The sequence below is a fragment of the Malania oleifera genome, chromosome 1 (assembly GCF_029873635.1).
Source record: "Malania oleifera isolate guangnan ecotype guangnan chromosome 1, ASM2987363v1, whole genome shotgun sequence".
NCBI lineage: Eukaryota > Viridiplantae > Streptophyta > Magnoliopsida > Santalales > Ximeniaceae > Malania > Malania oleifera.
This window is the reverse complement of record NC_080417.1, coordinates 2,336,555-2,356,946: the sequence shown is the minus strand read 5'-3', so window position 1 is coordinate 2,356,946 and position 20,392 is coordinate 2,336,555. Positions and strand designations below refer to the sequence as shown.

Sequence of the window (20,392 nt, the reverse complement as noted above, 5' to 3'; positions counted from 1 at the left end):
CATGGGCGTGGTGATGGATCTACACTCAATGAATCAGGACTTCAAGGCTTCAACCTTCCCCCACCTTCCCTTGTTTCAGTCTGGATACACTCATACACATACACTGATACACCTTCCCCCCTTCCTAGTTTCAGTTAAAATGAGTTAACTGAATTACCCGAAAAATAAATTCGATCGAGTTCGGTTCAGTTCGGTTCAGCCAAATGGTTCGATTGGTTCGGTTAACAGTCTTTTTTAACCAAAATATTCGATTAATTCGGTTAATTAACCGAATTTGACCGAACCGACCTTTTGCTCACCCCTAGCTATGACTCCAAACTCCAAAGTCCAAACCTTAGCTTGCAATATACTAATTACTAAGAAGAGAACACAGTGCACGAAGAAACTAAATAATTAAAAAGCTCAATGATGCTCCGACACGCTATCAATTATACTATAATAATATAATATAATATAATAATAATCCCCGCAGTTACGCCAACCACAAAACCCACCCTTCCCCCCCGCCCCACCTACGATTGTTTACCCTCGGTCTCGGTCATGACACATAGTACATACTGGTGTCGGTGAATGTCCTATTTTTATTTGCAGACACAGAGACAGAAAGCACAAGAAGGAGCAAAGAGAACGCAGCAGGAGGTCTCATCAGCAGCCATGGCCGAAGCTACTAATAATAAAAAGCTTCATGTTGTAATGTTCCCATGGCTGGCCTTCGGTCACATCATCCCCTACCTCCAGCTCGCCAAGCTCCTCGCCCAAAAGGGCCACCGCATCTCCTTCGTTTCCACCCCAAGAAACATTCAACGCCTCCCACCTCATCCCTCCCCTCTCATCACCTTCGTCGAATTGCCCTTGCCCCACGACCACAATCTCCCAGAAAATGCAGAATCCACCATGGACGTCCCTCCCCACAAGGTCCCCCACCTCAAGACCGCCTTCGACGCTCTCCAGCGCCCCTTGTCTCTTTTTCTCGAAACAGCTGCTCCTGACTGGATCATTTACGACTTCGCCCCTCACTGGCTCCCCCCGATCGCCGCTAAGCTTCGAATTCCCCGTGCCTTCTTCAGCGCTTTCAACGCCTGGACGATTACCTTCTTCGGGCCGCCGTCGACGCTCCTCAACGACGACGTTTCGCGTACGGAGCCTCGCCATTTCACTGTTCCTCCCAAGTGGATCACTTTCCCTTCTAAAATAGTGTTCCGGCTCTACGAAATCAAGAAGTTTTTCAGCCTTATGGAAGGGATTTCGTCCGACGTTTCCGATACGTTTCGTTTGGAATCGACGGCTGGTGGCGCCGACGCGTACCTCATACGGGGCTGCGTGGAGCTCCAACGCCATTGGCTGGACCTCCTTGCGGAGCTTTACCAGAAACCCGTGGTTCCAGTCGGCCTGATGCCGCCCCAGGTGGAGGACAGCGGCGAAGGCACGTGGCCTGAAATCAGCAGGTGGATGGACAGACAAGTCGAAGGGTCGGTTGTCTACGTGGCATTCGGGAGTGAGGGAGTACTGAGTCAGGAAGAACTCACCGAGTTGGCACTCGGGGTGGAGCTCTCCGGGTTGCCCTTCTTCTGGGCTCTGGCCGTGAGGAGGAGGACTGACCTGGGCGAGCCCGAGACGATCGAGTTACCAGAGGGGTTTGAGGACCGAACCAAAGGTCGGGGAGTTGTTTGGACGAGTTGGGTGCCTCAACTCAGGATACTGGGTCACAAATCGGTGGGTGGCTTCCTGACTCACTGCGGGTCGAGCTCAATTATAGAGGGGCTCCAGTTTGGGCTTCCTCTCATAATGTTTCCCCTTTTCGGGGAGCAGTCACTAAACGCGAGGTGGGTGGAAGAGCTGGAGGCAGGCATAGAGATAGCAAGAGGCGAGGAAGATGGGTCACTTACAGGGGAGTCGGTGGCCAATACTCTAAAAATGGTGATTGAAGGAGATGAGGGAAGGGCTTGCAGGGAAAGAGCAAGGGCATTGAGGGAGATATTTGGGGACCATGACCTACAAGCCAAGTACACAGATCAGTTTGTAGGGTACCTTGAAGAACATCGTCCTTCCTAGCTAGTCAATTGAATTGAACAAGCTATTTGTCACCATAGATCACAGCTTTAGGAAGCTGCAGTGAACATGTCAGTGTTCTAGCATGTCAAATGCATTTATTTTACTTGTGCTATGGAGTGTGGTTTGTAGATCCCAGACTCTAGCAGTTCCCACAATGTCATAAATACATTTCACTGCTGTCGTAATGTTAATCAATGAGCTGTTCTAATAAAGGTTCTTTTTCTATCCAAAATAATAATAATGATGCTAATAATGTTAATGTTTGCACTTCTGATGTCCCAAGGGAGTAGAAAAGAAGCAAAGTAAACTTTCTTGGATTGCAACAACCCGCAATCGCCATGGGCATTGAACAAAATTCTTATCCGGGAAAAGATTTATTTGCAACCATCAAGCTATAAAAACATGATTTAAGATTGCAAATATATATATATATATATATATATATATACACAGGCACAAAGTGTTGGATCAAATAATTAGAATGTAGGATAAGTGACCCAACATTCGCATCACTTGGAGGGGGAGGTGAGTCTATTTTCCTCCAAATCATGCTTTAATGTAGAATCCCCACCCATCAACTCCTGAAAGCCTTCAACTTTCACAGGTGGAGCCCTAACCATGCTCACATTCCTGTGTGCACAAAGAAAAAGAAAATTTTCAAAATTCCACCAGACTATTTTATGTCCAGGAAAAAACATATTAAAAAACATATTAGATATCAAAAACAGAAATCAATTCATCTACAAAGTCTTACTGCGTCTGAATTTGAGGCATTTGAAGGGAAGTCATATGTCTGAACTGATTGCCAGATTGAGCTTGGAGATTTGACATGGCAGCAATTTTCTGCTGCCGAATCTGCATTTGTGGATGCCTGGTATTGATGTTGGTAAAGGCAGTACCATCCATTGGTAAGTCTGTTGGGTTTTCAATCTTGACTTCTACCATTGGCCTGTCCTTATCCATATTCATACCACTGCGGGGATTGGATTGCTGTTGCTGTTGCTGTTGCTGTTGCTGTTGCCGTCTTCGCATTCTCTCCCAATGCTGCTGTTGCTGCAAAGCCAAATTTTGGGGAAGAATCATCTGCTGCATCTGCTGATGCATTTGCCTTGGAATCTGCAGACACAGATGTTAATCATAAATTTATCGTTTTAATAAGACATGATATGCTGAGGTCAACATCACAAACTATTATAATTGCAGAACTGGAAGGCAAGCTGTTTGGGGAACTGGGAATCCAGCCAGCTAAAAACCTTCTGAATTCACAAACTTGTTTCATGAATGCAAAATTGCAATAATAGACTGCAATGGTTGAGGGGAACAAGGGGTCAACAGCATCAATAAAATTCGTGCAAGGACTCAACAGTGCCTTTCAGCCCATTTAACAGGAAAAAGATGAGTTACAAATTCATAATGAAAGAGTCCCTTATGAAGTGAGAAGTGGATTTCCATACTTGCTGAGGCTGCCCAAGGGAAGACTGATTCTGTTGTTGAAGTTGCGACTGGACTCCATGTACTTGTTGCTGAGTTTGTTGCATAGTATTCCTGGTATTATCCTTGACTTGCTCCACTAAAGCCCCAAGATTACTTGAGAGAAAGAAAGAAATATATCAGCTACAAATCAAGACTAAAAATTTGCCTTTCCCCATGAATATTAAGTAAAATATAGCCGCACACTCAATAAGTGCAGACTTTCACACTAAATGAAACAGAAAAAAACAATTTTGTGAATTTCCACACAAGCTCAATTCACCTTCTGTAAACTTGAAGCATGCATCAAACAGTTTCAAGATTTTGAGAAATAGTTGGCATTATTTGATATATTTTTTCTAATGTTGCTTCAAAGGTGATGTTTTTACCATATTTCTCTCATTGTTCATTTCATAAAAAAATAATAAATAAATAAATTCTTAAGATAAGAAATGAATTCACGTAAAACTGGGCATCATGTGCACATCAAACTTTCCCTTCAGAGACAATTCACCACAATCTTTAGCTAGCCAGAGAGAACTCTAGGGTACATGACAGAATATCTATAATGCACATACAAAGAAAGGCGTGGGAAGAGCACATAAGCCACATCATCAAAGGTCAGATACCTATCAAATCATAGAAAGAAATAGTTTACACGATACAAAGTTGAATAAGGCCAATCAATGTTTTGTGGTAATAAATGCTGCGCAATCTGAAAACTAAATGTCTTCAAAGTAGTCTTATAAGGAGGTACCACGGTTGAGTGACAGCACAATAAGGTAGAGTAAGAAATGAATGCACAGTTGAGGAACAAAAGGCAGCACCAATGAAGGACCAAATAATAAAAGGCGCCCATGTTTTTTCAATTGCAACAAAGACCAGTGAGTAACATCAAGAAGATGAATGATTTGATACAAATTCAAGTCAATACACAGAAAAGAGGAAAGCCAATAATTCAACCAGGATAAGGAGCAACAAAGGCCACAACAGCCAATGATTCATCAGAAGTTATCTTAAAGATATAGAAAAATGATTAAAAAGTACATGTTGCCAAAACCATGGGTTCAGCACAGCAGCAGCAAGAACAAAAACAAGAATAAGCATTGAAAGTTCCAATTGGCATCAGCTATGTAAATCCTCTTTTGCCATTATTCCAAAACATGGAATTGGTTTGATGAAGCCTACCATTAGCAGCTGCAATATTAGTTTCATTTAAACTGTTTGGTCTCCCTTACCACGAGTTTGGCTCTGGCATATCAGCCATTGCACAGCAGTTGCCAAAAAGTACTCAGGGTAAGGACATTAGTACACACAGCCTCACTCTTCTAAAAATTATCCCAGAGATTCTTGAAAGAGACTATACATAAAAGCATCTCTCATTACCTGCTGATGTATTTATAGTTTAAACTGAACAAAGCATAGTCCAATAGAATGATCATAAAATAAGAACAAAAAGCATGTGTGTGACACATTCATTTATATATGAATGTAAACAATATAGACAACTGTATGTAACTTTTGTTATCACATGTGAATTTTACACATTCAACCCAGACCATAGTTTTATAAAATAAATTGTGATTATCCAAAGTGTGCCCAGAAGAGAGGGAGAGAAGAGGGAGAAATCACCAAAGTACACTCAATCAACATATAAAAATACGGCACATTGGATAATTTTTGTGACAATTAATACCCTGCTTAAAAGTTCAGGAAAAGTTTCTCAAGAATTTCAAAAGGTAAAAGCAGCAAAACGAATGCCAATAAATAAATAAAATCTTTAGAGCATCTGACAAGAGAAGAGGTCTAGTCACCTATATCCAGCTGTTTGAAGAAACATCTTCAGCAGTTCAATGGCTGAGCACTGTTTCCTGTAACTATCAGCAAGGACTTTCAAGGTACGGCCTAATTTACAGATATGACAGCTGAGTAATTGAGATAAAACTTCCATCGGAACTTCTGTGGTACCCTCAAACCCCATATTTGTCAGCACACGGGCTATTACTTTCTTAGACATCTGAGAAGCTTGCTCTTTACCAAGCTCGTTCCTATTCCCCTCAGACCCATTTTTCCCATGATAAGGAATTCCTCCCTGTTCCATGCCTAGGCACTCAGGCTTAATACCAAGCCTCTCAATCATGATAGGACTCCTGGTCATAACTTGGGGCAAAGTATCGAGGACCCCATTAAACTCAATTTTCTGGTTGTTTTCTGCTCTATTTGTTGGAGGAAGTGCACTGTCAGGCACACAGTTCCACGCAAACAGTGTTTCTGGGAAAAAGGGTGTGTCGTCCTCAACCAAGTTGCCATCTAAAATAGAATTTGGATTCATGTTTGATTTATTCTCCAACATATGGTTTCCAAAACCCATATTTTGATCCTCCTTAAATGCTAATCTCCTCCTTTTATGTTTCTCAAGATGTCTAAGGTAAGCAGACATCTCCTCAGGTGTACGTTTATCTAATTCTCTGTCCCCCAATGATGACTTATATGGTCTATTAGCTCTATACTTCTCAATAAACTGGCTGTACCATGATTCTGGCAATTCTTCTTGCCTGAATCTCTGCGATATATTATCAATCTCAGATTCACCATATCTTGATCCAACACTAAAAGTTGCTTTAGCTTGAATCTGCATACCCTGAAAAAGATGTCACAGTTAGCTCAGAGTGCAAAAATGTGAATAAGATTTAAAATAAATAAATAAGTTGTCACTAATCAGACATCAACAACAACAAAACAAACAAAACCAAGCCTTAGTCCCACTAAGTGGGGTCGGCTATATGAATCCTTTTCTACCAATTTATGCGATCATGGACCATTTCTTTTGATAAATTCAAGGATATTAAATCCTTACTCACTATCTCCTCCCAAGTTATTTTAGGTCTACCCCTACCCCTTCTACTGCCGCCCACAGTAACTAAGTCACTCTTCCTCACAGGTGCACTATAAGGCCTACGTTGCAAGTGTCCATACCATCTAAGTCATCCCTCCTTTATCTTATCTTCTATAGGAGCTACACCTAACTTACCACGAATATGTTCATTCCTTAATTTATCTTCAGACATCAACCATGTTAAAATTTTGAAGTTCAAATTAGCAAGGACTAACATGAGAAAATGGTAGAAGTATTAAAAGATAGTATTTGCCGTCATTATTACTAGAAGCATTTAGCCATAATGCCATTATTGAAGTTAGAAGCATGATGAAAAAATTTAAGAAGAATGACCTGATGAGAATTCCTAAGAATATATTTTTCTTTCATTGAGGGATTTATGAGCATTAAGCTGAGAACAACAAACATCACTTATTTGCTTTTCCAACAACCCTAGTTTTATGCCATCATCAATATGCTTAATCTTAACCATAGTAAAGCCACAGTTCAAGAGTTTTCATTTTCCTTTCATGTATAGGCACCAATTTTGGTGTTTGCAAACTAGCTTTTGAATTATTCCAAACCACGTAAGACGACAAACAACTAGTGGCCACCATCTTAGTGCCTCAATCTGCTTCTAAAGAAGGAGATTATTGCGCCCAAAAACCCTATAATCAACTGGAACATAGACCACCAATAAAATTGACTCAGGCTGAAGGTAATTTTGTAGGTTCTTTCTAGCCACCAATTCCTAACAAGGTTGGGCAATGTCAAAGTCAAACCCCTTAAAAACCCAAAACAATGGACCCATGTTCTATAGGTTAACAATATAACAAACTGTAATTTATCATCAATCATGGGAAAGCTTGAAACAGAAGCATATTCTAAAGTATGAGTTAGACACAGGGAAAATATTCAGAAAGATGAGACTAGGAAATATCAAACCTAAACCCGGATTGATAGTTCCAGGTTGGTGATAAAATAATGGAAATTGGACTATAACAGTTTACATAAAAGAAATGCAAACCAGAAAGAAAATATGGGGATAGGAGAGTAGAAAGCTTTTTTAAGGGCAAACTACAGTGGCTAAGAAAAATTTTATGATGTCCTGCTTCACCAGGGGATATAGCTCTGATATCAGATATGGCAACAGGATAGTGTCACCAGCTCCAAATGCTCAAGACTTGGTGAGGCCACATCCATTACCTGTAGGAGTCGAGTCAGTGAAGGCATTTAAACCTAGGAGTTTCGGGCAAACAATCAAAAAGTCATGAATAAGAAACAATGTGTTGTAGCACTACTGGACAGTGGGAGAAAACTGTGCTCACCCACATACACTCAAGAAAACGAAATGTACTACTACATGAAAAGCTCTGACTGAAATATGGAAGTCTTCAGGTGCTTGGATTTGGGTAGTTGGAAACAGCATTCAGTTGTACTATGGGATAAGGTGGTGAAGAAACCACTGTGTTGGTTATTAAAAGCTTTTGATGCCTATTTACATCTATTTCATGATCTGACCAAGCTCTTTCAATCCTGAAAATATGTCAACCAACTACTATTCGATGGACCCACACCATGAAGCCACATCAAAAAAATATATTAAAGAACGAAGATGAAACACAACTTAAGGTGACATATTGATAAAACACAACCTAAGGTGATATTACAGTCCCATAAGCCCTGAAGTCAAAGCACCATTTTTCGTAAGAAGACAATCTTAAATCAAATAAATGTTGGGACCCAAGAACTGGAAACATATGCATCCTAAATGTCACTTCTTAAAGTGATATAATAAGCCTCCAAGTCCATGGATAATCCACTTCAGTACATGAAAGCCATCATCCTCCACAATAATCCTTTGATATTATCTACAACTAAAATAATCCACCCAACAAGCATACTTTGACACTAAGCTTTTTAAAGTCCCTAGAAACAAAGGCCCCTCCAGGCACTGATATGGCATGGGAGCCTAAAGCACCTGTGCCACACACACACACACACACAATGGAAAAACAATTCTTATCTTGTTAATGGTTATTTTAGTCCTTTATTATTATTAAATGTGTTAGTGTTCATGTTAATTAGTGAGAGTAAGTAAGGGTATCATGGTCATTAGAATGTATTTTATAAGTATTATGAATAAAGGGAGGACCTATGTCTGAGTTAGGTCATTCATTTAATCAAAAATCTCAACATGATATTAGAGCAAGATCCAACCTTTATCACCAACCTAAACTCAGCCACCTCTGTCGGAAAACACCCTTTGGATTCTTTTGTTCTCAAAACCACCACAACCTTTCATTATTTAACAAAACCAACCATTTAGGCAAAAACAAAACTCTCTAATCCTATCACCAGAAACCTCCTCACTCACCGGCCAACTGCCGGCAGTCCCAACCCCATGCACTGGCACGTGCAAGTGTTTCAAGCCACTTCTTTCTGATTTTTTCATCCAACATGTTATGATTCCTTCCCTAGACCATATTATCAAGCTATTGGACATGTTTTTTGCTCAAAGATCCAACCTTTCTCAACCATGCACTCATGGTAATCCATTAGTTGTTGTTCGGTGTTCGTAAAGGCTAATTGTAATTCCCTTGGAGCAGTGGCAGTGTTATATCAGTTCAAAGGTGGTTCACCTCGTCCGTCGTTGTTTTGGTGGTTCATCTCGTTTGTGGTTGTGGGGTTGGTTTTGATTGTTCTTATTTGATAGTGGTGTGGCTGCTGGTTTTCATTCATTGCTGCCACAGATAACAACTCAAAAGTAGGATGGAAAGAACTGTGTTCAGTGGTTAAAGGTTGTTCAGGTCTATTTAGCAGGATTAGAAAAATTTGGCCACTTGCCCCAATCTAGTCCTTCTGGTGAGAAGAGAAAAGTTTGTGGAATCAAGAAGATGCCTTGACTGTTTCCCTCTTCTGGAATTTGATGGAGACCTAGATTGCCCAAATGTGCATGCATCTAGATACATGTAGGGAAACTTGGGATTATGCCAAGCTTGTACTCTAGTAACATACACATATGTGCATAGTTTCAATTATAGTAGGGAGATAGGAACATTATAGATTATTTTGGAGAGATGAAACATATTCATGAGGAGCTAAACATCGTGCAACCTATAACTGCCAATGTTCGTGAAATGCAAAAGCAGAGGGAGCAAATGACAGTTCTTCGGGTTCTAGAAGATTTGATCCTCGGGTTTGAGATTGTCTAGTCCCAGATACTTCATAGTCTTGAGTTGTCATCATTTTCTGATGTTTATGCTCTCATCCTTCATGCTTCCTTTAGCACATATTCTCCTACTCTTGCATCTGGCTCTAAGAGGACAGCCTTTGCCACGCATGGTGATTCTAGTTTTCAATCAAGCAACCACAGAAGTTATCAAGGTGGTTTGAGCGGTTGTGGTAGTAGAGATGGATGAGGTTGAGGCACTCCTCGCAAGTGCGCTCCTTGTGGAGTAGGTAATCATACTATTTGAGCACTATTGGGATCTCCATGATAAACATTCATATGCTGCCAATGTAGCCACCGCCGTCCACACATTTTTGGCGACAACCAATGCAGCTACCACCGACTCTACACCTTTGGGACTAAATAGGGGCCAACGTACTATAACTATGTTAGAGGAAGAGTATAAGTTCCACTAACATCAAGCGTCACAACAAGTTTCTCTTCCCATTGCATTTCTTGCTCAAACAAGTAATCCCATCACACACTTGTCATCCAGTACTCCTCGTACTAGTCCTTGGGTTATAGTCTTATAGATTCCGCTGCCACTGATCATATCATAGGTATACGTAATCTCTCCTCTACTTTCTAATATCTTGAAAACTTACCTTGTGTTACTCTTGCTGATGGATCCACCATTGCCATTAAGGTACTTGGGACTGTAAATCCCACATCTTCTATTTCTCTACCTTCGATTTTGTATATTCCCAAGTTTCTTTTAATTATACAACAGTTGACAAATTAACAAATCCATTAATTGTTCAATAACATTCTTGCCAGATTTTGTGGTCATTCATAATTTAAAGACAAGGAAGGCAATTGGTGGAAGGCATGACGTTGGTGGACTTAATTACTTTGAGTCGCTATCTCCTTCTACTGCCTACACTGTTGCTACCACACCTCTCCAAATTCATTATTCCCTTGGCCATCCTTCGTTGGAAAAATTGAAAAGTTAAGTTGCTAATTTAAGTCTGTGTCTAGTCTTGATTGTGAATCTTGGCAATTGGGAAAACATCATTGTGTCATTTTTGCCTCCTAAGTCAATAAACAAGCTACAAACCCTTTCAGGTCAGTTCATTCTGATATTTGGAGTCCTAGTAAAGTTGTGTCCAAGTTGGGTCTTCGATATTTTGTAACCTTAGTGGATGATTATTCAAGGATGACTTGGCTACATTTAATAAAAGATCGTTCTGAGTTATTTCATCTACTTTGTGCCTTTTGTTCTGAAATAAAGACTCAATTTGGTTTGCTAGTTTGAATACTTGATAATGCTAATGAGTATTTTAGTACTCAATTCATTACTCATATGACTCAATTTGGTATTGTTCATCAATCATCCTATGTCCATACTTCTTAACAAAATAGGGTTGTAGAGAGGAAAAATAGACATCTTTGAAATCAATCATACACTATGTTATCAAATGCGTGTACCTAAAGTGTTTGAGTGATGTTGTACTTACTGGCTTGCTATCTTATCATCAGAATGTCATCCTTTATTCTTAGTGATAAAATTCCCTACTCCTCTCTCTTTCCTAATTCACCTCTATTCTCTCTACCTCCTCATATATTCCAATGTGTATCATTTGTTCATCAACTAATTCCCAAGGTGGATAAGTTGATCCCCGTGCTATAAAATGTGTTTTCCTAGGCTACTCATATATTCAAAAGGGATATCATTGTTATGGTCCTACTTTGCATCACTTCTTTATTTCTGCAAATGTTACTTTCTTTGAGTCTACACCATGCTAAACATAGTCCTTAAGTGCTTCTGATCTCAATGAGTCTTTTCTTCTATCTAATCTTCCATATTCTAGTTTATTGTTTTTACCCAACCAACCACCAATGTCTCCATGTAGCTTAAGTCCTTATCATCGTCTCAATCATCCTAATTTGTAGGTGTATTCACAAGAGTGGCTCCAAGGAAGAGAGTCCCCTCTAACTTCTACAACCACATCTTTGGTTTCCTCGTCAGATGATCATATTCTCCATGACATTGATCCTCCCATTGTTGTCCAAAGAGGTAAACGCATATGAACACAACATCCCATCTCCAACTATGTTCGCTATTACTTCTTATCACCCTCCTATTATTGTTTTGTTACTAATCTATCATCTGCTATACTTTAAATCATTTTCAGAAGCCTTGGCCCACTATGGGCGAAGGAATGCCATGGTTGAACAGATGACTGTTTTACAAGATAATGATACTTGGGAGTCGGTATCTCTTCCTCCAGACAAATCTGGGGTTGGTTGTCGCTGAGTATAGACGGTGAAAGTCAATCCTGTTTTGTGGCTCGTCTAAACGCACATCTTGTTGCTAAGGGGTATACTCAAGTGTATGGTGTGGATTTCTGATAGTTTTTCCCCAATTGCACATAATATGTGTATTCATCTTCTTCACCACCACTTGTCACCAACCTCTGTGTCAGTTAGATGTGAAGAATTACTTCCTGCATGGTGATCTTGAGGAGGGCGTCTATATGGAACAACCACATGGGTTTGTTGCTACAGGGGAGCAAGGCTTAGTGCGTCAACTCAAGAATGCACTATATAGTTTAAAATAGTCTCCCAAAGCATGGTTTGGTTGATTTAGCGCTATAGTACTTGAGTTTGGCCTTCGATGCTATGCAATGGATCACTCTATGTTTTATAGTTGTACTTCATCAAGAAGGATTGTGTATGTGGATGATATTGTGATTACAAGTGATGTGATCAAGGCATTTAGAGCCTTAAAACATTTTCTACAAACTAAGTCACAGACCAAAGTTTGAAACCATTGAAAATTGAAATACTTCCTAGGTATAAGTATCTAAGTCTCGTACAAGAATTGTTTTGTCAGAGTAAGTATGTTCTTGATCTATTGAGTAAGACTAGGTTGTTGGATACGTTATTGATACACCCATAGATCTAGACAACAAGTTAGTGTTGGATAAGGGTGATTTGTTGCCTAATTACCTAGCCAATATCGGAGACTTGTTGGAAAGTTGAATTATTTCACAGTAACTCGACTAGAAATCTTTCACAACAAGTATTGTGATTCAATTCCTAAATTCTCCGAGAACAAGTCATTGGGACACAATAATTTGCACCTTAAGATACCTCAAAGTTGCACCTAGAAGAGGTCTCTTATATCGAGAACCGAATCACAATTATATTCAAGGATATACACATGCAAATTGGGCAAGGTCAGGTCGCCTTCCGACAGAAGATCCACAATCGAATACTGAATCTTGATTAGTGATGATTTGGTTTATTGGAAGGAAGAAACAAATTTTGGTGGTCAGGTCAAGTGTTGAATCAGAGTATACGGCTATGGCTCACACTACATGTTCATATTGTCTACAAACGAATCTTCCATGAGCAAATGAAACACATTGAAGTTGATTGCCATTTTGTTCAGGAGAAACGTGTGCGGAAGCTCATTATTACCACTTATGCGAAATCTGATATGCAGCTTGTTGATTTGTTTACCAAAGCTTTGGAGGTGCTCGAGCTAATTTTATTTGTAACAAGGTAGGAGCATATGATATCTATGCTCTTGCTTGAGGGAGAATGTTAATGGTTATTTAAATCTTTTAGAATTATTATCTTAGAAATGTTAACTAGCATATAATATTTGTGCTCTTACTTGAGGGAGGATGTTAATGGTTATTTTAGTCTTTTAGTATTATTAAGTATCTTAGAAATGTTAACTAGTGAGAGTTAATAAGGGTATTATGGTCATTTGAATGTATTTGATACGTATTATAAATAGAGGGATAAACCTATTTTTGAGTTAGGTCATTCATTTAATCAAAAATCTCAACATTTCTAATTCCAAGCATTATAGGAGGGGGGAAATCAAAAAAGAAATATAAATGAGATTAGATTGCTCTACGGAAGCACTATTAATAGTTCCCATAATTGTGAGAAGCATAACGCACTCCAAAATTTGTATCAAAATCAAGAAGGTCAATGAAACACACAAAATAAATTGCTTGTACTCTATGCTGCCTTTTTGAGAAAAAAGCTAGCCTAATCCCTTGCCTTTTATGGTTTTTTTAGTGCACGCAAATGCTCCTTCTGCATATGGGTGTCAAGGGTGTGGAGATAATTCTAATAAAACCACACAGAAGAAAAGCATGCATTGTTGTGGTCCGGCAAACCAATGCGCACATAATGAGGAATTCTAAAATGCCCATAAATGTTTCTCTATCAGCTACATTGCTTTGTTAAGTTTCTCATTGATAATGGTTATTTAGTCATTGATTTTTACAACAAGCATGAGAACTGTGGTTTTGTTCAAGCTTCTTAAACCCTTCCCTGAAAAGTCAGCTATAAATTCAGCAATAAGCACATGACCAAAATATTTATTGAGCAAACTGAGACATCAAATTTAAGACTCATAAATGAATTTTCAAGCACTCAAAAAATGAAATACTTTGCACACTACAATCACAATCATAATATATTCTCATCGCTTTCTGTACATAAGGAAATTAAGCAAACAACAATCAACGCAATGGCATTTGAGTCACCAGTCAGAATGTCATGTAGACAGTTGCAATTCAATATCTTAGGCAGGTAACAAATAGAAAATAAAATTCGTTTTATTTCACATTTGTGCGGAATTACACATGGGGCAGTGGAATAATAATTTTAGCAATTAGGGCATCGAACCTTCGACAGCGCAGTGTTGGAGGCTACAACGCCATCTCGCTGTTGAACCCCATCCAGTGAACTATTTTCCAGAGTGAAGTACACATCATCGCCGTGCAACTGCAAATCTACAAGAATTCAAGACCGAAATCAAATTCTTGAATAAAGCATACTAGTCATGATGAAATACATTTCAAGAGCAATCCAGGTACTCACAAGTGGGATTGAGCTTCGAAAAAGCTGCGGCAGACGACGACGACGAAGACGAAGCGGACTGGGGACGGAGAAAGAGAGAGACGGAGGCCTTGTCGAAGAGAAGAGCGCGAACCCTGAGCTGGAGGTGGATCTGAGCCCTAGATTTGCGGTCATCGGCGCGCATGAAGACCTCCCATGAGGACGGCGACGAGAGGAAGTGTACAAAGTTCGCGTAGCAGGAGTCCCCAAGCCACGACCGCCACACCCCACCGGCTTCGAGCCTCCGGGCGAGCTCGTAGCCTCGACCGTCGTCGCCGAGCAACGCCATACGTCGCTCTCTCTGTATTCCGGAGGGAGAGAAGGAGAATTAAGTTGTGTCGTTTTAGGAGTAGGGATTGGATGCGAGAGGAACCAACGATCCCTATTCGAGAAAGGATGATATATTCGTTGCCATTTGACTATTGTTGTGACGTGGCATTACAGGATTGGAGCTGTTTTGGCTCCAGCCAGGACCCTGACCGTGTAAGATAACGCGCCATTTCTTTTTTCCCCTTTTTTAAAGAAAATTAGGGCAATAATTTCAAATATTAGATTTCAATTTAAATAAATTTGGATAAATTTTAATATAATTTTATATTACATTTTATCCCAATTCAATACAAATTCAAGTCTAAGCTCTCTTCAAAAATTGAATTAAAATACTTGTACTATGTATTTATCCGTAATTTATTTTATTTATCTTGATTTTGCTGTATAGGTTTGTGATGTCTTTCTTATGAAATTCAGACTTTTTTCCTCTTATTTCTAAACATTTTTTCCCTTATCGAGATTTGTTAGTAAACCCTCAAGGCCTTGAAGATGAAAGTTCAAACTTTAATCGTTAAGCTATTTTATTTACTACGTATTATAGATGATATATCATTTTACATTGTAAAAAAATCCCCTCTTATTTCAAATTAGGGTTGCCCATTCTATGGTCTCTTAATACTCATTTAGTTAATTGAGGTAGGGATGAGTATAATTCGGGTTTAACCGAATTAATTGACTGAGTTTGGTCTGTTCGGTTTGGTTTGGTTCGATTCCAAATTTAGATAATTTTAAGTAATCAATTTTCGGTTCGAATATGGGGAATCTTCAATTTGGTTAATCGAATTACCCAAATTACTAATTAATTAATAATTAAATATAAATTAGTAATATTAATATATAATACATTTTAAATCTTAAATGTTTAATCTTAAAATATCTTTTTTATCAATAAACTCTTTTATTAATTAAGTTGGAATTAGTAAACTAGAAACAAAATTTGCAATCATATTTTGTTTTATAATTAATTTTAAATTTATTCAGTCGAATTCAGTCGAATTAACCGAATTAGCCAAAAAGTTTGTTCGGTCGAGTACGATTCGGTTACAGCAACTAATTCAATTGGTTCGGTTAGGGATTAGTGTTAACTAAAAAATTCAGTTAATTCGATTAATTAACCGAATTTGGCCGAACTGACCGTATGCTGTCACGACCTGCTCATTTTTCCACATATATATATATATATATATATATAAATATATATATATAAATATATATATATATATATTTTATAATAATATCAACATCAAACATCACAACTCAGCAGGTCACCATCCACCTGGACCCGTGGGTACCAGGGATATAACAAAACATACAGCAGAAGCCTACGCAGCAGAAAGTATAAAATCATATACATCTCATCATAATGTGCATAATACATACCAGAGTACTACAAACATTATCTCTCAGTATATACATCCCAAAAATAAATCTAGGGACAATTCCCACAAAATCCTAACTGTCCCTACCAAAAACTTACCCTTCCAAAGAGGGCAAACACTGCTCTAGATCAACGAGGCTTTTCACGCTCTCCTATCAGGGGCTCCTGAAAAATGTATAAGATTTAGGGGTGAGACACCTCTCAATAAGGGAAATAAACTAATACTAGTGTGTGGCAACATGAGTAATTCGTGTTCAACATATATCATATTTAACACATTCAGTACGATTTCATTAAATCTGGGAAAACATATATAGATATATATATATATATATATATATATATATATATATATATATATATATATATCAACATGGCAGAACATACTGTATTTTCATAACATATCTCAACTCATGTCATAATAATAATAATAATACAAACAATCCTGGTAGGTTAGCTGACTGTTGTCATGTATTACTCCCACATAACTGGGTTGTATGGCCCAAAGGCGGGACCTGACAATGGTTGGCCGACCACTGCCAAGTCGATAGTCTAGTCTGTAGGTCTGATGGGTCTACCCATACTGGTCCGTATACCAGGGGCGATAACAGCACACTCCTCAAACATAACCACATCGACCATCCAATCTCACACCACTCCGTACAGCAACGTTAACACAGATAACATGATCACGAGGACCATGGACACATAGCAATGGTACCGTGCAAGTGCTAGCCTAAACCAAGCCAATCAGGTTCTGATATCATATACATATACTGAAACCGTGATACATAAATATCTCATATCATTTATTTTCACATCGATCATATCATTTCACATATATACATGTATCATGAAAATCATCGGCTCGTATACTGGTATTACACATTTTATCATAGTTCGGCTCGTACGCCAACTACACATAGCACAACCCATACGCTGGCAAATAGTAATCACATAGCACGACTCGTACGCCGGCAAATCACATCTCATAGCACGACCCGTATGCCGGCAATCACAGTCATATAGCACAGTCTGTACGCCGGCAAATCACATAGCACGGCCTATACACCGGCAAATCACATCCATATATATATATATGAAAACATCTCGGCCCGTACGCCGGTTTTCCATCATAAAAATCCATCTCATCCACATTCCCAGAAAACAGCATTTCACAACATTTTTACTCATGCCACACAGTAGATTTTCCACATATTCATCATATGATCATTTTCACAGTATTTTACAAATATAAGACATATATGTATAATCATATACATTTTCCATAAATCAAATGATAACTATATATATATATATATAAACATTTTCCAAAACAATACTAGTTTAGTTTATCCCCTTACCTGATTTCTGGAAAGCCCCTAATAAAATTGCCCCGCACTTGTAGGGTTCCTAACTCAACACCCTGAAAATGAAAAATCTCAAAATTAAAATTTAGTATTTCGAAGCATACAATATTTTCCTCAACTGCCAAAAACCCAAACATTGAGTAGAAAGTTTTCACCCAAAAGCATTCAAGTTTAACACCTGAGGAGTTTCCTGACTAATACTCCGAAACTGAAAACCCCTAGTATTAAATTTCAGTATTTTCATGCGCACAACATTTCTTATAACAAGCGCAAAACCAAATATGACGTAAAAAATCTTATCTCAACTCTGGGATGATTTCCAACTAGCTTTCTCCCACGATCCGCTCCAACAGATTTGGAGAGAACTCCGCCAGGAGCGTCGTGGTGACTTCGGATCGTTGATCTGACGACTGGTGGGGCCGAAAACATAGAGAGAAGGGAGAGAGAACCGTAGAGAGAGAGAGAGAGAGGAGAGAGAGAGCTCGAAGGTAAATGATAAAAATATCGGATTTCAACTATTTATAGAATAGGGGATTTCGTCGACGAGACCTTGTATTCGTCGACGAAATTCAGGCTGCCTCAGAACCCATCTTGGTATTTTCTCGTCGACAAAGCCCTGTATTCGTCGACGAAATCTACGGCCTCCTTCTGTTTCCGGTTTCCATTTCCCTTTCCTTATTATTTAAATTTCATTTTAAATTTGGGTCGTTACATATACACACCCTTAAATTAAGGTAAAAAAAGAATCAAGGTATAAGTAAAATTATTAGGATAAAATTATCGTTAAATGGTATTTGATAAAAAATATTCTCATATAACGATATTCTTAGGCTTTGTTTGGCCTCTTCCATATGGCTTTTGGAATGAAACATTTAGAAAGCAACTTATGAAATAAAGCTAATGAAGATTGTTGTACAAATTATTTAGCCTTTCTACGAAAAAGGAGCTTTAGAAAATGTAATTAATACTTTGATAAATTTGTAATATTTGAACAAAAATTAGGATAAAAATGGAATAAAATATTTTGTTGAAATTAACTTTTAGCTTTTAAAAGGACATTTATTAATGAAAAATGAATTTATTGATATTATTTTAAAAATACTTAGCTTCCTATGAAAAATGAATCGTTAGAAAGAAATAATTGGTTTTGAGTATTCAATAAAAAAGTTTGTAAAGCTAATTTGTGTGAGCAATGTGTGAGAAATAATTATATCTTCAACATAAAAACCTACTGAGAAGATGTTCCAAATTACAATTATGTCCAAAAAATTAAATCATCATAAATTAAAAGAATAACACTTACATTATATTTGGGAGCATGGATTTCAGACCTTAAATTTGGATTTGAATTTGGATGGATTTGAAAATTTTTCAATACACTTTTATATTATATTTTATTCAAATTCAAAGACTCTGCAAACTTAGGGTTAGTAACCCAATCATCAGAAACCACATAAAGTAATACGGTATCAAAAACTCAACCACCATATTATATTATTGTGACAAAATAGAATTATTATATTTATTTTCTTTTATTTTTATTGTTATAATATAATTATTTCTTATTTAAAATATAACAATATTGCATCATAATATGATGTTATGCGAACCAAAATTTCCTTAAATATAAAGGAAATGCTTTTATTTCCTATAATTCAACAACTAGCACTTCACAATCAAGACTGATTAGAAGGTTACTCCTTTTTTTCTAAGAACATTATATTAATGTCATCATATAAGCACATGAATCTCATAAAACAATCTCACATGTATTATTCAACAAAAAAACTCATGAGTAGTTTTTTTTTTTTTTTTGTTCACACTCATAGAAGACAATCGAATCATGCAAAACTTTGGACTTTGGTTCAAACAACTAGTTTGTGTAGTGCTTTGGACTCTTTCAAAATAACTTAGATTTTTCTTTTCTTTATTGTTTTCTTTTTGAAAGAAACAAAAGGATATATTAGCTCAAAAGGGATACAATGGAATATAATATGGACAAAAATAGAAGAAATAAACAAACCATGAGCTTAACAAAACTACTGACTCTAAAAATACAACCTCAAATGTTCTCTACTATATTGTTCAACCCAACATTTTGAATCTCCAAATATGATATACACAAACATCCAAGGTGAGCTTGTTAAAGTTCGCTCATAAGGGATTATTCGTCCAAAAAAATACTAACCTAGAAAATTTTTAAGGCATTCTTTGCCTTTAAGTAGACTCGCTTAGTTAAAGCACGACTGAAAAATAGATGGTTCCCTGATTCCAATTCCCAATGATAGAGGAGATAATCAAAAGATTGAGTTCTTCCCTACCTACTAAAGCAAATAGCTTAAGGTTTTAAGCATGCATGCTCCAAATAGCTAGTCAAAGATAAAAGCATGCATATGGATGGAGCTTATGAAATAAATTGATGTGGGCAAGGAGATGGAAGACTTCCTTCCATTTACTCAATAGATTGTAGGCAGGAAATGACCTTAGCATGCCCCTTTAACCTACTTGTCACTCTACTTGATCTCCTCTTACTTAGTGAGTCTTGCCAAAAGAGAGAGTGGCAAAAAGGTCATCAAAACACTTCTATAAATGATGGAGAAAATTGATATTCTTTTTTAAAATGTTAAGAAAAATTCATATCTTTTGACAAGTCTTAATATATACGGAAAATGGATGTTTTAGTTTTAATTGCTCGTTATATATTTGATTGAATTTCGCGTCTATCTTTTAAGCTATATTTGCTTGGATGAAGATCCATAAAACAACTTCATAATCTTGAATGCTCCTTTCACATAGAATAGTTTGGTTTGTACAAC

General features: G+C 37.8%; 2 protein-coding genes across 2 annotated transcripts; one reads left to right on the top strand and one right to left on the bottom strand.

Moving 5' to 3' along the window:
- The first annotated feature begins 474 nt into the window (after positions 1-474).
- On the top strand, positions 475-2,284 carry LOC131153574 (putative UDP-rhamnose:rhamnosyltransferase 1). Its single transcript, XM_058105982.1, has one exon. The coding sequence runs from the start codon at positions 571-573 to the stop codon at positions 2,050-2,052; it is 1,482 nt and encodes a 493-aa protein (XP_057961965.1). The 5' UTR covers positions 475-570; the 3' UTR covers positions 2,053-2,284.
- A 55-nt stretch (positions 2,285-2,339) lies between these two features.
- LOC131153570 (uncharacterized) lies at positions 2,340-14,875 on the bottom strand. The gene is made up of 6 exons (XM_058105968.1): positions 14,481-14,875; positions 14,286-14,392; positions 5,337-6,163; positions 3,507-3,639; positions 2,807-3,168; positions 2,340-2,682 (listed from the first exon to the last, which is right to left on the bottom strand). The coding sequence occupies exons 1-6, from the start codon at positions 14,785-14,787 to the stop codon at positions 2,562-2,564; spliced, it is 1,857 nt and encodes a 618-aa protein (XP_057961951.1). The 5' UTR covers positions 14,788-14,875; the 3' UTR covers positions 2,340-2,561.
- Between the last annotated feature and the right edge of the window lie 5,517 nt (positions 14,876-20,392).

Coding starts and splice junctions, on each gene's coding strand:
- LOC131153574 (XM_058105982.1), top strand. CDS start 571: ATGTCCTATTTTTATTTGCAGACACAGAGACAGAAAGCACAAGAAGGA.
- LOC131153570 (XM_058105968.1), bottom strand. CDS start 14,787: ATGGCGTTGCTCGGCGACGACGGTCGAGGCTACGAGCTCGCCCGGAGG. Junction 6,164..14,285: donor CCAACACTGCGCTGTCGAAG/GTTCGATGCCCT, acceptor CATCTTTTTCAG/GGTATGCAGATTCAAGCTAA. Junction 3,169..3,506: donor CCCTTGGGCAGCCTCAGCAA/GTATGGAAATCC, acceptor CTGTGTCTGCAG/ATTCCAAGGCAAATGCATCA.